Below are 15,649 nucleotides of genomic sequence, written 5' to 3'. Positions count from 1 at the left end.
TTTCTCTATATTAGTACCAACATTAGATATAACTTTCTCTATATTGGTCCAATATTAGATATATCTTTCTCTATATTGGTACCAACATTAGACATATCTTTCTCTATATTGGTACCAACATTAGACATATCTTTCTCTATATTGGTACCAACATTAGACATATCTTTCTCTATATTGGTACCAACATTAGACATATCTTTCTCTATATTGGTACCAACATTAGACATATCTTTCTCTATATTGGTACCAACATTAGACATATCTTTCTCTATATTGGTACCAACATTAGACATATCTTTCTCTATATTGGTACAAACATTAGACATATCTTTCTTTATATTGGTATTAACATTAAAGGGATACTTAGGCAAATATATGACAAAATATTAAATTTTCAATATTTACTTAACTTACGCTAAAATGAAGTTTTTTTAAGTGATTAAAAGTCCCAGGATTTTTTTTCTTATAATACTGTATAATGTGAGTTTAAAAAGTAAATAAGTCTACATTTTATTGAACGAAATGACGACGCAGACAGAACTAAAACCAGTAGTTTTAAAACAAGTCATTTGACAATTACAATCTCTAGAAGTTAAAAAAAAATATTGTGGATATTGTAAGATTAAAACAAGCCTAAGTCGCTCATTTGACAGGTTCTTTTACGCTTTTATAGTTCACTGTGATAACTATGTCAAATGTAAATGCTCTAACCTGACCGCGTGGGTCAGGTTAGGAAACAATTTTTTTTCTTTTTAATTGAGAAAAATTTTGTTCCCTAGACTGCTTAAGAGATTATTTTTTCGATGACATTTATAGAATATTGGATAGAAAATTAAAATCTAAAATATGAAAATTTTGCCTGGTTTTCCCCTTTAACATTCAGTTGGGGTTTTTAGTCTTTGGGCAAAAATCATTTTTCCAACAAATTTTAAGGTAAACGACTTACATTAGAACAATTTTATAACTTTGGAGGTTTTTAATAATAAAGTCATTATACATGATATAAAATCACGTCTAAAAAGATTTTGAAAATTTATCTAAAAAATTTTCCAAAAATTTTTTTTAGATTTTCTTTTTTAAAGGAAAACAATTTTAATTTTATTAATAAGAGAAAAATTATTTTGGTTTTTTAAGTTTTAAAAATGTTTTATAAACAAAACAATTTATTTTTTTTAAAAAATTTATCTTTAATAAAGACAAAAAATTTCCCTTTTTCCCTACTTACGCCTTTTACTACCTTTTTTTCCCCTTTTTTCCCAATTTACATTTCTTTGCACTAAAAGTTCCCAGTGAAACTTTCAATCTACTGTGATGGTAGTGTTTCAGAGAAAGCTGGCGAGTCATAGGCATCTCTCAAGTATCTCCACAAGTGCTTCATGTTTCTAGGAATCTCATAGTCCTTGAAATACTGAAATATGACAAATAAATACGATACTAGCAATTCACATTTACAGTAGCATCAAAGACATTTGTAAGCTATCTTATGGCACTGCATATATATATATATATATATTAACTTTGAGGTAAGCCCCTGCAAACATCATATACACATATATAGTAGAACTATAAGAGCTCTTGTTTGACATTACTCCCCAGACCAAATAGAGATTTTTATGCCTAATGTTCTTATCTGTAAAAAACCTATGTTAGATATATCATACAAAACATGTTGATCAGGCATTCATTTAAAAGCTCTAACAACCTGCTCAAAACTCATATAATTTTTATGACTTCATCCAACTATTTTTATTTGTATTATAGTCAGATGATTAACTAAAAGCTGTCTGTAAGACAGTGTGCTTGATTATTATCTGTGCTCTACAGTAAGAAAAGGGGAGCAACTTTGTAAAAGGTAATCAGATTATGGACATTGCCCATCTGGTTTCCAGCAAGTATAAAACATTGGATAGGTACTTTTTTGATTCCCATTTCGACATGAGCAAAATTTTTGTTTCTGTTAGTATCAAATTTAAACGAGGTTTTAAATTACAGGTCTTAAATTATACTAAACAAAATAAAATCATAAAAAATATCATTAAAGAGGGTTTTCAAAAAAAGAGGGGTATGCCTGGACGCTCACCTAACAACCCCCTCCCAAGCAAATTTTTAAAAAAATCATGACCCCAAATTTTATCGACTAGCAAAAATTGACCTCTAGGTTTTAAAATTTTTCCCTATTTGGCAATGTGACCAATTTTTTCTGGACAACCCATATTCAAAAATTTTACCCAGAAATCATCAAAAACCTTCTGACCAATTTCCAGGAAATTTGGATCAAAAACTGCAGCCACTAGAGTGTTAAAAAGATTTTTCTATTTTTAGTCCTGTGACCTAGTTTTTGACCGGACATGGAACCCATTCTTTCCCAACCCTTGACCTAGATATCATCAAAAACAATTTTTCCCCCATGACAAAATTACCAGAATATTTGGGAATGAGAACTGCAGCCACTAGAGGTTTAACAAGCTTTTTTTCTATTTTTAGCTCTGTGACCTAGTTTTTGACCGGGAACATGAACCCATCTTCCAAACTTACCTAGATATCATTCAAAACAACCTTCCTGACAAATTTTCCCCAGAAAATTTGGATTTAAAAAACTTGCCAGGGCCACTAGAAGTGGTTAACAAACTTTTTTATTTTTTAAAGCTCCTGTTACCTAGTTTTTGACCGGGAGATGACCCATCTTCGAATTACCTAGATTATTATCTAAGCAATTCCTGACAAATTCCAGAATATTTGGATTGAAAACTGCAGCCCACTAGAGTGTTAACAAGCTTTTTCTATTTTTAGCTCCCTGTTGACCCTAGTTTTTGAACCAGACATTGATCCATTTTTTAAACTTGACCTAGTTATTCATCTAAACAACCCTTTCCTGACAAATTTCCAGGAATATTTGGATGAAAACTGCAGCCTATAGATGTTAACAAGCTTTTATCTATTTTTTAGCTCCTGTTGGACCCTAGTTTTTGACCAGACATGCCCATTCTTTCGAACTTGACCTAGATTAAAATCCAAAACAACCTTCCTGACAAATTTCCAAAAATAATTTGGACATGAAAATTTTGCAGCCACTAGAGTGTTAACAAGCCTTTTTCCATTTTTAGCTCCTTTGTGACCTAGTTTTTACCAGACAAATATCCATTTCAAACTTGACCTAGATATCATCTAAAACAAACCCTTCCCAGTGACCAAAATTCCTAGAATATTTGGATTTAAAAAACTGCAAGCCTATTAGAATTTAACAAGCTTTTTCTATTTTTAGCTCCTGTGGACCTAGGTTTTTTGACCGGAGATGACCCATCTTTGAATTGACCTTTAGAAACCATCAAAACAACTTTTCCTGACAAAATTTCCAGAATATTTGGATGAAAACTTTGTGGCCACTTAGAGTGGTTTTAACAAGCTTTTTCTATTTTTTAGCTCCTGTGGACCTAGTTTTTGACCGGAGATGGACCCATCTTCCGAACTTGACCTAGATATCATCAAAACAACCTTCCTGACAAATTTCCAAAATATTTGGATGAAAACTGCAGCCAAACTAGAGTGTTAACAAGCTTTTTCTATTTTTAGCTCCTGTGGACCTAGGTTTATTTGACCAGAGAGATGGACCCATACTTTCGAACTTGGAGCCATCCTAGCTATCATTAAAACAACCTTCCCCTGACAAATTTTTGTCCAGAATATTTTGTAAAATGAAAACTGCAGCCTCTAGAGTGTTAACAAGCTTTTTTCTATTTTTTAGCTTCCTGTGACCTAAGTTTTTGACCAGACATGACCCATCTTTCGAACTCGATCTGTATTTCATTGAGACAAAACATTCTGACAAATAGTTTTGATGATGATCCAATCAAAACTGTGACTGCTAGACTGTTAAACAACCCAATTATTAGAGTGTTAACAAGCTTTTTCTAATTTTTAGCTCGTGACCTAGTTTTTGACCAGAAGATGACCCATCTTTTCGAACTTGACCTAGATATCATCAAAAACAACCTTCCTGACAAATTTCCCAGAATATTTTTGGATGAAAAACTTGCAAGCCTCCTAGCAGTTGTTAACCCAAGCTTTTCTATTTTTTAAGCTCCTGTGACCTAGGTTTTTGACCCGCAGATAACCCATCTTCGAACTCGATCTGTATTTTCATTGAGACAAACATTCTGACAAAGTTTTGATGATGATCCAATCAAAAACTGTGACTGCTAGACTGCTTAACAACCAATTGTTAGAGTGTTAACAAGCTTTTTCTATTTTTGCTCGTGACCTAGTTTTTGACCAGAGATGACCCATCTTCGAACTTGACCTAGATATCATCAAAAACAAACCTTCCTGACAAATTTCCAGAATATTTGGATGAAAAACTGCAGCCTCTAGAGTGTTAACAAGCTTTTTCTATTTTAGTCCTGTGACCAGTTTTTGACCCGAGATAACCCATCTTCGAAACTCGATCTTATATTCATTGAGACAAACATTCTGACAAAAGTTTGATGATGATCCAATCAAAACTGTGACTGTAGACTGTTAACAACCCAATTGTTGACGACGAACGACGCACAACGCACGACGCACAACGCACGACGACGGACGCCGGACATAGCCCCATCACTATACCTCACCATGACCACTTCGTGGTCAGGTGAGCTAAAAAGCCATCCAAGGAATTTCATTTTAGTATTTCAATTATCTAATTTCATAACATAAATATATATTTCTTTCCCCTGAAAAAAAACTGTTAGCAAAAAGCTAACACTGACAGGAATGTAGACATGATGAAATTGTTAATGTCATTTTTAGTTTTTGAAAATAACATCTAAATCCCCTTACATCTAATAAACGCTACAAAACTATAGATTAAATCTGAATTAAGTTTTCTTGCTGTATTGTACTTATATATAGAAATCTATATCAAATTTTTTTTCTCTTTTTTTTATCACTATCAGTCACAAGTAGACAATACAGGTATGACAGCTGATTATGTCTGTATTGCCCTTGAGGTACAAAAATGATGACCTTCAATTTATCTTACAGACATGCTGTTTATGACTGACTGTATTAAATTTATTACTTATACTGGCAACATATGGAGTTTCTAGCCTTGCAGATATAAAACCAATTTCTGTCCATTATAAATCACAGCAAATATGCTACCTTTCGTATATGATTAAATATTACAATATCTACGGTTGTACTGTGTTAACACATTTACAATTCCAGAGAGTCATGCGAAACCATGTCACATACATACTCCACTTTATGATGCGTAAATAATGAATCACTTAAACTAAATGTAAAACATCTCAATGTTACGGAATTTCTATTTTTAGTAACAAGTTTAAAACCACTTCTGCTTGAGACATTGTAACATTGAAAATATCAACACTTGTAAATAATCAAAAGTAGTAAATAAATTTTTGTCATGTATTACATCTAAAGAAACAAGATAGGGGCTTATTCCTTACTACATACTAATTTGCATTTAACTTGAATAATGATGAAGTTGACTTCAAATACACTTGTATATAAATGAATTAACTTAAATATTTAATTCAAATCCTGCTGAATATGTAGTGAGTGATGTTTTTTAATTCAATTCAAATTTTTGTGAATTTAACTTTCTTAAAATTGTTTACAGAATCATGGCAACATTTTAAAGCTCAACTTCATAGTATATTTTCATTTTAATAAGCAAGGTCTACACATGCATTAAATATCAACCCAGCATGTTGATATGACATCAAGGGTCTAGATTAAACAAGATAAACTGAAATGTAACAGTTGTTGTATATTTCAAGGAAATGTAATATTGCTTGGCTATCTAATCTGTAACTGTACACCAGTATAATGGTTGGTATATTCAACAAGTTGGTATCAGTTTATAAGTATGCATGTACTTTATGATACAAAAACAGTAACAGCAGTGGAGACATCATTTACTTTTGTACTGTAGAAAAATCATTACAGCCTTGGTCATTTATCATCAAAATTTATATAATATAATGTGACAAGAAGTTTTATCATATTCTATGGTTATATCAGGGCTGCCAACAGCAAATTGCAAAATCAGAGGAAAATACGCCGGGGGTCAAGGGGGTTGCGTAAGTCCCCTTTGCGAGTCCAGGGCAGAGCCCTGGTGGGGGCCCAGGGGGCGAAGCCCCCAGAAGCTCCTGGATTCTGATGATTTGGTATGCCCTAAAATCAATTTCCTGGACTCTAAATTTGACTTCCTTCTCCAACATTTTGACGCATTTTGACAACAGACAAGAGTTACAATGTAAACTGTTATTTGATTGGTTATTCTAAAATAGAATGCCGGAAAATACTCGATTTGACCAATGAGAAAAACACTTACAGACGTACCATAGGCCGCTAGCTTAACGATAAAAGCCGAAGCGTGCCGGTTTTTGGGTACTGTATACAATATGACGAATGAATTTATTGTCTTTGTCGAATTTACATCAATCTCAAAAATGACCCAGGAGCTCACTAAATCCATATATTTCCGCGAATTCGCGGAAAATCGGCAGCCCTGTTATATAAAATCTTCTTGATTTAGTTAATTTATACTTCGATTGGTCTATCAACAAATAATTTCAGAGCTTGGAACAATTAATCATTTAACAGCTTGGGACAATTTATCATCTGCAAGTCTGAGAGTATACTCAGTTTTCAACCTTTGATAAGTGACCATCAACTTTGATCCTAAAGACATTAAAATTTGTGAAGTTTGTAGCAGTGACAGAATTTATTGATAAGCAAAAATTTGTTAATTTACAGTAAGTTTTTTTTTTTGTTTTACATAGCACCAACACATTAGATGTCACATGACAACTTACACTAATGTATTATTTTCTCAAACCCGTGCTAAAGCAGAGTGTAGGAAAATAGCATGTAACTACGACATAAAAGACAGTCATGAGTGTAGTTTCACACATAAAACGTTTAAAATCAAATGTTACCCAGGCACAAATTTTAGTTAGGTTTTACAGCGCACCGACACAGTAGGTAGGTCATATGGTGCCGAAACAGCAAAGATGATTTCAGCAAAACCTTGGGACCTTGGTATTGCAAACTTTAAAGCAACACCGTGGGTCAAAACCACCTCACCTCGGGAGCTAAGAGATGCACAGACCCCCGTGATTGGAGCCCATTTATACACCTTACGATCACTCAGAGATAAATGTTGGCTGCAATTATGCCTCAACTATTAAAGGAACCCCATAGCCACAAGGGGCAACAATTTTAGGATAGCATTTTTTTCTTTTGAATAGTAAATAAAAAAATAATTTGACTGCATTTAAAACTTATCCTTATTCACATGACCATTTTTTTCTTATTTTCCTTTTCTATTCTGCCAAAATGGCCACAACATTTCAAATTTGAAAAACACGCTACTTTAAGCCAAAAGTGATGACAAAGTCAAGCTCAGCAAAACGACTCCACAAAATCATTTCAACTGTAACAAATGAATCATATTGAAACTTCATTCTGTTTGATTTTTTCATTTGAACTAGCACTATAAAATAATATAGGAAATCAGGATTTCCAGAAATTATGAAAAATAACTTACAAACATTTATCTTGTGTACTAGTATTCAAACCAGACATCTTTACTGTGAGTGTCTTGAACAAAAACAAGGAATAAGGAGAAGGTAGTTTGTAAAACATATCTTACCTTTCCTGCTACAATGATGTGTTGTAACCTTGGCAACAAGAAGCAGTCTGTATATGACAAGCTTTCTCCTTCAAGGAAAGTAGTTCCACTGCTTGCTAGGTGATCGTCTATTTTTTGTAAAATATTTGTGACTACATTCTCCGACTTTACTCCTTTCATGAATGCATTGAATTGCTGAAATACAAGTTATATGAAAGTACAGCGAGCTTAATGAAGCTACATGAGTAGATGTGAAAGAACAAGATTGCATTTGAGAAAAATGCTATGCCACCGCATTAATACAACACTAAATAGTAGTGTAGGAACAGATATTTTTTGTTTCTATACAATTGAAGATTGCCATAATGCATAGATCCCTGACCTATCTAATTCTTATCAACAGATTAGTGGTTGAATCTATTGTTAATCCAACAAAAGATCAGAGTAGGAATATATCAATGCACTTGAGTCTTGTTAATTTGGTGGTGAAGGTCATATTTCTCACAGCCTAAATTTCATGACTATATCAAAGGACAACACAGTAAGACACTTTGTTAAAATCTAAGTCAGCTGATATCAAAGTTCACTTTACATCTTAATCTGTGCACATGGTTTCATAGCTGTACATCAAAGGACAAGAAAGTAGGTCATATCATCAAAATCTAGATCACGTGATCTCAAAGTTCAATTTTACAACTTAAACTGTGCACATGGTCAAAATTTCATTGCTGTACATCAAAGGATAAGAAAGTAGGTCACTTTCCCCTTGGGCAAGGCAAAATTTTGACCCAAGGGTTTTATTCAAAACAATCTTGATACAGGTCCACCAAACAACATTTCAAGTCAAATATCTAAGCTGTAGCTTTCTCCCATTCAGAAAACATTTGTTTTATTTTCTGTTTTTTACTTTGTGTTCATAATGAGAATCACTGCCCTGGGCAGGGCCAATTTTGGCACCAAGGGAAAAATTTGAACAACTTTGGTAGAGGACCTATAGATGATATTATATAGCAAACATCAAAGCTCTATGCCTTGTACCTTCAGACAAAAATATTTTTTTTTTTTACTATATGTACATAATGAAAATCAATGACCCCCCGGGTGGAACCAATTTTGACCCAAGGGCTATAATTTGAACAATCTTGGTAGAAGTTCACTTCGCAAAGTCTCATGCCATATATTTAACCTCTAGCCTTTGTCAATTCAGAGAAGAAATTTTTCAAGTTTTAACTTTATTTTTTTGTTTGTTTTGGGTTTTACGTCACATCAACACAGTATAGGTCATATCGCGACGTTCCAGCTTTACTGGTGGAGGAAGACCTCAGGTGCCCCTCCGTGCATTATTTCAGGCACGAACGGGCACCTGAGTAGAACCACCAACGTCCCGTAAGCTAGCTGGATAGCTTCCTCACATGAAAGAATCCAAAGTCCCTGTCGGGATTCGAACCCACAGCGGTGAGGGGCAAGTGGTTTGAAGTCAACAACCTTAACCACTCGGCCACGGACGCCCAACATTTTAACTTTTTACATATAAGGAAAACTATCGCCTCTGGGGCAGGGTAATTTTAACTCTAGGGGCATACTTAAAACAACTTTAGTAGAGGACCCATGATATTACATACCCAATATAAAATCTCTTAAGCCTTAAAGTACCTTCAGACAAAACGGTTTTTTTTACTATATGTACATAGTGAAAATCAATGACCCCTAGGGGTGGGGCCAATTTTGACCCCAGGGCTATAATTTGTACAATCTTGCTAGAGGTTCACTACACAATGTTTCATGCAAAATATCTTAACTCCAGCCTTAATAAATTTAGAGAAGATGATTTTTTAATTTTTTACTATATACATATAAGGAAAACCTATGGCCCCAGGGTCGGGGCTAATTTTGACACTAGAGGCAAAATTTGAACAACTTTGGTAGAGTACCTATAGATGATATTATTTAACAAGTATTAAAGCTCTAAGCCTTGTACCTTCAGACAATAAGATTTTTTACTATATGTATATATTGAAAATCAATGACCCCCGGGGCGGGGCCGATTTTGACCCCAGGGTTATTATTTGAACAATCTTGCTAGAGGTTCACTACACAATGTTTCATGCAAAATATCTAACCTCTAGCATTTGTCAATTGCTAGAATTTTTTTAAAGTTTTTACTATAAGTTTTACTTTATACATATAAGGAAAACCAATGACCCCCGGGGCGGGCCCGATTTTGACCCCAGGGCTATAATTTGAACAATCTGGGTAGAAGTCTACCAGACAATGCCTTATGCAAAATATCTAACCTCTAGGCCTTTGGGTCTTTACAAGAAGGTATTTTAAGTTTTTACTATATGTACATATAGTGAAAACCAATGACCCCCGGGGCGGGGCTGATTTTGACCCAAGGGCTATCATTTGAACAATCTTGGTAAGGGTCTACCAGACAATGCCTTATGCAAAATATCAAAGCTCTAGGCCTTTTGTGTCTTTACAAGAGGGTATTTTACGTTTTTACTATATGTCATATAGTGAAAATCAATGACCCCCGGGGTGGGGCCGATTTTGACCCCAGGGCTATAATTTGAACAATCTTGGTAGATGTCTACCAGACAATGATTTATGCAAAATATCTAAGCTCTAGGCCTTTTGGGTCTTTACAAGAAGATTTTTTAAATTTATTCTTATAATTCCTTTTGGTTGCCATGGCAACCAGATTTCTGCATGGAATGAAATTCTTTGAACAACTTTGGAAGCCCTTCACACAAGGATCAATTCTGCCAAGTTTGATTGAAATTGGACCAGTGGTTTTTCACAAGAAGATTTTTGAAGTTCACTATATAATCTATATAACACACACACACACAAACAAACAAACAAACACACACACACACGCACACACACACAGGTGAATCGCTATATGCCACCGCATCGCAGATGCTGCGGTGGCATAAAAATGTATTTTAAGTCATTGTAAGATATTATAATTAAAATGATGGAATTTTTCTATATACAATCATGATTACTCAAGTTATTTCAAATAATAAAAGACAAATAATACAAAAGGTAAACAGGTCATTCTGTCTAAATATTACTCAGTAACTGTAAAATACATTACATACTGTTGAAATGCTGTCCACTTTGCCAAGGATGTGATCTTTTGTATTTTTGGGTCGTTTCAGATGTGGGCAGTCTGAATTTACTGAATCAAAGAATTTTTCTACATCATCTGTTGATTCTGGCATATATCCTTCGATTGAGCGCCCAGTAATGTCTTTGCCACTTACACCTTCAATAAATGGGTAGATCTTTGCTCTGTTTTTTTCTTTAAAGTCTATTGGTGGATTCACTTGACTAACTGTCCATACTTTAAAGTCAACATTTTTCTCTTGAGCTAATATATATGACAACATAAACCCTTGCTGGCTCATAGGACAAGCACCTTGCGTCTCATTGTCAATTAATGAGGCCTGAAATACAAATAAAATTTACAATATCAATATTTGTATGTACTCCTTATGAATAAGAATATTTAACAAAATTTACAAACCTTAAGTTTTTTTAAAGACAACAAGAAATATGGCAATGCCACAAAACATGGTTTTAAACAAGACATGAGAGCCAATCCAAGAGGGAGCTACTCTTCTAACCAAAGATGCTTTATTAGGTGAAGGTCATTCAAAGTTCAAGGTCAGTAATGTTGTTTTGTCCATACTGAAAATAATTCACAAAGTTATTGTAAATTTGTTTCATAATTAATCATCATTAAAAAATATATAATGTTGCACAGTTATATTCAAAATGGACTGCTTTCCCCATTTCAAATGGTCCCAAATTCCTCACCATGATGCGATTTCCCCTCTCAATGTTCCTTGCCACCATTCCCCTATGACAGAACAAAATCACTACTGGAATCGAAGATGATAATAAACATACAGGGAAACCAACTGCTTTATTTTCAATATTTTCCCTCTTTTAAGGCAAAAAACTTATAAATGACCTATTATATCATTGACATCCTGAACAAAAGAAGAAACTTCCGTCGTGTTTCAATGCAGATATAATATGAAATATGGAAAGAAGGGTTTAACTATTTTCACTTGCATTCCATGAGTATTACAACATGAATTTGTGTGTACAATCTTAAGTTAATGCTCAGCATTTACAGAAAACTAATAAAATTGATTATCAAATATGGTAGGGATCATAGAACAAATCAAACATTTATACTGGGCATGGCCACCTTGAGCATGAAATGACCGGCATTATTGCGATATAGAACTGACAGGTGTGTTAATTTCTACCTATAGATAGAATGTTGTTCTACTCCTTAACACAGGAATAGGGCAATGTTCAAAAAAAAGCTTTTCCAAATTATCCCAAAATTGTTTGATGGGATTAGATTTAGACTTCTGGCAAGCCAATGAATGCAATATTATTTGTCCTGAATTATTTGCTGAATGGCTTGTGGAATTATTCTGTTGAAACATTTTTTCATCAACCAGTATTGGTGATTGTGTGCCCAATTAACCAAATAAGTCTTGGTTGTTACATGTACCAGGGATGTTAGTAGCAGTGACAGTTTGAAAATGATTGTGTGTGTGTTATGATATAGCAGTCTTGACCAGGCATTGTGACAATGCAATGTTCACCATCTGGTAAATCTTCTGTATGCCCTGTTGCTTGGAAATTAAATAGAGTGGCTGTAACTACCAACAACCTAGCAACAGATTCTTTACAATACCAGCATTTAGTGTTCCAATAATATTAAACATAAATTTGGTTAACATAAAAAAGAAACTAAAATACCTTGAGAAGAACTGTTTTTCAACAGTTTTTCCTAAATTTATTATTGACAAGAGTTTTTAAAAGCAGACTGATAGGCACAGATTTTAATTGTCTGTAAAAATCAAGTTTAACGTTGATGTTGTTGTGTAATACATAAAATAACATTTCGTTTATTTTACACATATTTGCTCGTCTGAAAAATGTAAAGCATTGAACATGTTGATTTCTTTGCATCGCAATATCCCCTTTGCGGTGTGTTGAATCGCTTTGAGAAGACAGGTCAAAAACAGAAACGGGTGACCTAGACTAGTTTAGGCATTACATGGCCATAACCCCCGCCCGCCTCCCCCCCCCCCCCAAAAAAATTTGGCCCCCCCCGGGGAAACCAGTTTTCCCCCCCCCGGAAAAAAAAAATAAGGGGTTTGTCTGTCCTGAAGGTGTCCCGGAAGAAACCGATTTATGTCCCGGTAAAAAAAAATCTAAAATAATCTACTTTGAAGCAAGAAATTTTACATTTTTATATAATTTTATTGTCAAGTTTTTTATAAACTAGTCTAGAACGCTAATAATGAACTATTATCCCATAACAGCATTGCAATGGTGACACTAATCCTTTGATTGGTATATCTACATGCCCCTTCCAACAAACAATTATTGGCATTAATTTTGATCAATTAAAAGATTAAATGTTTACCCCATGTGGCTTCCTGAGCGAAGGTGTCATACACTGTAATTTAATAGTAATTAACAACTGGCCAGAATAAATTTAATCCGTCTGAAGGCAGTTATTGGTGGTCAAACACCGTGAAAATTACAGGCTAAGTTTGAGGCGATAAAATCTACAAGATTCCGTGAATGTTTCAGGTAAACGAATGGCTAATTGTCATTACTTAACATAGCTTTATTCTATTCTGTGACTGATTAAATTAATGATGCCTAAATACTTAAAAAAGATAGAAAAACTGTTAACAATGATTGACACTCTGTCTTTTGTTTATGGTGTCATTAAATTTGCAAGTTGTATTAAAATACCGGTAATATAGATTGTAGATTGCTGCTTCCTGGAAGAGGTGCCTTGTCTTCCTTTGTTCTGCGATATGAAGAATTTTGTCCTGGGGAGATCTCTATGAACAAAGACGGCTTGAGAAGACCTCTGTTGTGGGTCTGCGATCAGCAATGTATTGAGGCAATTAAACTAAGTCCTACGGAGCTCTACAAGCAGCGACACAACAGAGGCTGATTAAATTATATCAGTCTGGTAGGGGCGGTCTAGTAAATAATTTTAACAACCAAGAGTTAATTGCCAAATTGTTCTGTGATATGTGAAATTTTGTCCTGGGGAGATCTCTATGAACAAAGACGGCTTGAGAAGACCTCTGTTGTGGGTCTGCGATCAACCATGTATTGAGGCAATTAAATGAAGTCCTACGGAGAAGTCCTAATTATAAGACCTATACGTAACCTATTTCATATTTATCATTCATTAATCTGATATTTTACATTTTTTATTTTCCATGTTACGTTAGGTCTTAACAGATCTTTGCAAAATCGTGTAGCAAAAAAATTGACATTAGACATCGATTTAGATCTAATGCATTTTAACAATTAAAACAGCGTGTATTTACATAAATTTTGAACTATTTATGAACAAAACTAAAAATTAAATACCTTTCAACAAAATAATTGAACTGTCACACCCGAAAAGTCATGATTAAATCCTCTCATTTAATTAAATTCCATGTACAGCAGATATACAAATGGCCGCCATACAGTGCGCGAAATCTGATTGGCTAATTCAAATGCAAGCGTTTAAATGACACCAGAAGTTTCTTACGGAATATTTTTTCAACGAAATAATTGCCCATGCACCGTCAGTGTGTTCGAAAATATTTTTCCGTTCAAAAAATTGGAATCAATCTGTAAAACGCTTTACTTAACCAGTATGGCCGATGAGCGAAATAGATTGATATTTACATTTTATTTTTAATTCATAAGTACATTGTTTGAAACTTTTTGTTACTGATAGACCATGCAATTGAAAGAACAGAAGATAAGCTTTTGAATAAAGCTTGAAAGGCAAGTCAACAGACATTTTTTTAATTTTTCAAAATGCTACGCGTTTTTGACCAATAACTATTAGACGTCAGGCTTGACCAACATAAAACTATAACAAGCCTGTAACGTCTAATCTATTGGACTACCTACGGAGCAGCTCTACAACCAGCAACACAACAGAGGCTGATTAAATTATATCAGTCTGGTAGGGGCGGTCTAGTAAATAATTTTAACAACCAACAGTTAATTGCAGAATTGGGTCGCTCCCACCAATACTGGTTGATTGAAAAATGGAAAAGTGTTTCTTTTTCCAAATGCTGCTTTACATTTGAATTATTTATAACAATACTTTACATGCATTTTATGTCTACATAATATACTGACTAACCTGTTAACATTCTGATCTATAAGGTGACCTGTCCTAGCAAATTAAACAGTGATCAGTCTCAGACAAATGCAATTTAATATTAATAACAAGAAAATGTGAACTCTAATTCATGTGAGTATTTCATGGTGTATTTCTTGCATTCTGGACAGTAGACAATTGATGACACAATTTGATGTCAACAACAATTTTAGTTGACCGACTTAAAATTATGTCTCAAATTATTCCTATCAAAAATTACGGTAACATACCCGAATGTACAGGCAATATTTCGGGGTATCGGATACTTCCTCCTGTTGTTGTGTCCCATTGGCAACATCTGTGCCGTCTTCACTCATCCTGGCAATGTATCTTTAGCACAAAATAATTAAATTAAACTCTGATACTTTGCATCTAAAAGGCCTCGCCCATTAAATTATGGCTGACACGCATGCGCGAAATTGGCGGATTTTGACTTAGTCACGTGATTACATCTAATGTCTCGGTGAACTATTCGAAAATTTCCTCCACCGAACAAAGTTTTCACGTGTGCTGCATTAAAAAAAAAATGTTGTAGATAAACATAAACATTTAATTATGCAGACCATTTAAAGGAACCCCACCGAGGTTTGAAAGCATAGAAATATAATTGAATTTCTTACAAATTTACATCAGCCGGGGACAGTAATATTAAGATATCTAAATTATACTAAAAATAACGCTTTTCAATTAAGGGTCATTTTTCTCTGGAAAACGAAGTAAATTTCTCACACAAGTTATTGGTTTAGCATGGAGCTGAATTAAAAATA

At 34.1% G+C, this 15,649-nt stretch overlaps 1 protein-coding gene across 1 annotated transcript; it reads right to left on the bottom strand.

The window, feature by feature from the left end:
- Nucleotides 1-1,313: 1,313 nt before the first annotated feature.
- LOC132758133 (chloride intracellular channel Clic-like) lies at nucleotides 1,314-15,322 on the bottom strand (the record flags this gene model as incomplete). The annotated part of the gene is given in 4 exon segments (XM_060749646.1): nucleotides 1,314-1,408; nucleotides 7,667-7,840; nucleotides 10,756-11,103; nucleotides 15,113-15,322. Coding segments are annotated over 4 exon segments (704 nt in total), but the record flags the coding sequence as incomplete, so codon positions are not given.
- Nucleotides 15,323-15,649: the final 327 nt, after the last annotated feature.

The sequence above is a fragment of the Ruditapes philippinarum genome, unplaced genomic scaffold (assembly GCF_026571515.1).
Source record: "Ruditapes philippinarum isolate M1 unplaced genomic scaffold, ASM2657151v2 ctg7759_1_1_1_1, whole genome shotgun sequence".
NCBI classification, from domain to species: domain Eukaryota; kingdom Metazoa; phylum Mollusca; class Bivalvia; order Venerida; family Veneridae; genus Ruditapes; species Ruditapes philippinarum.
The sequence above is the reverse complement of the archived record's forward strand: the minus strand, read 5'-3'. Positions and strand labels throughout refer to the sequence as shown.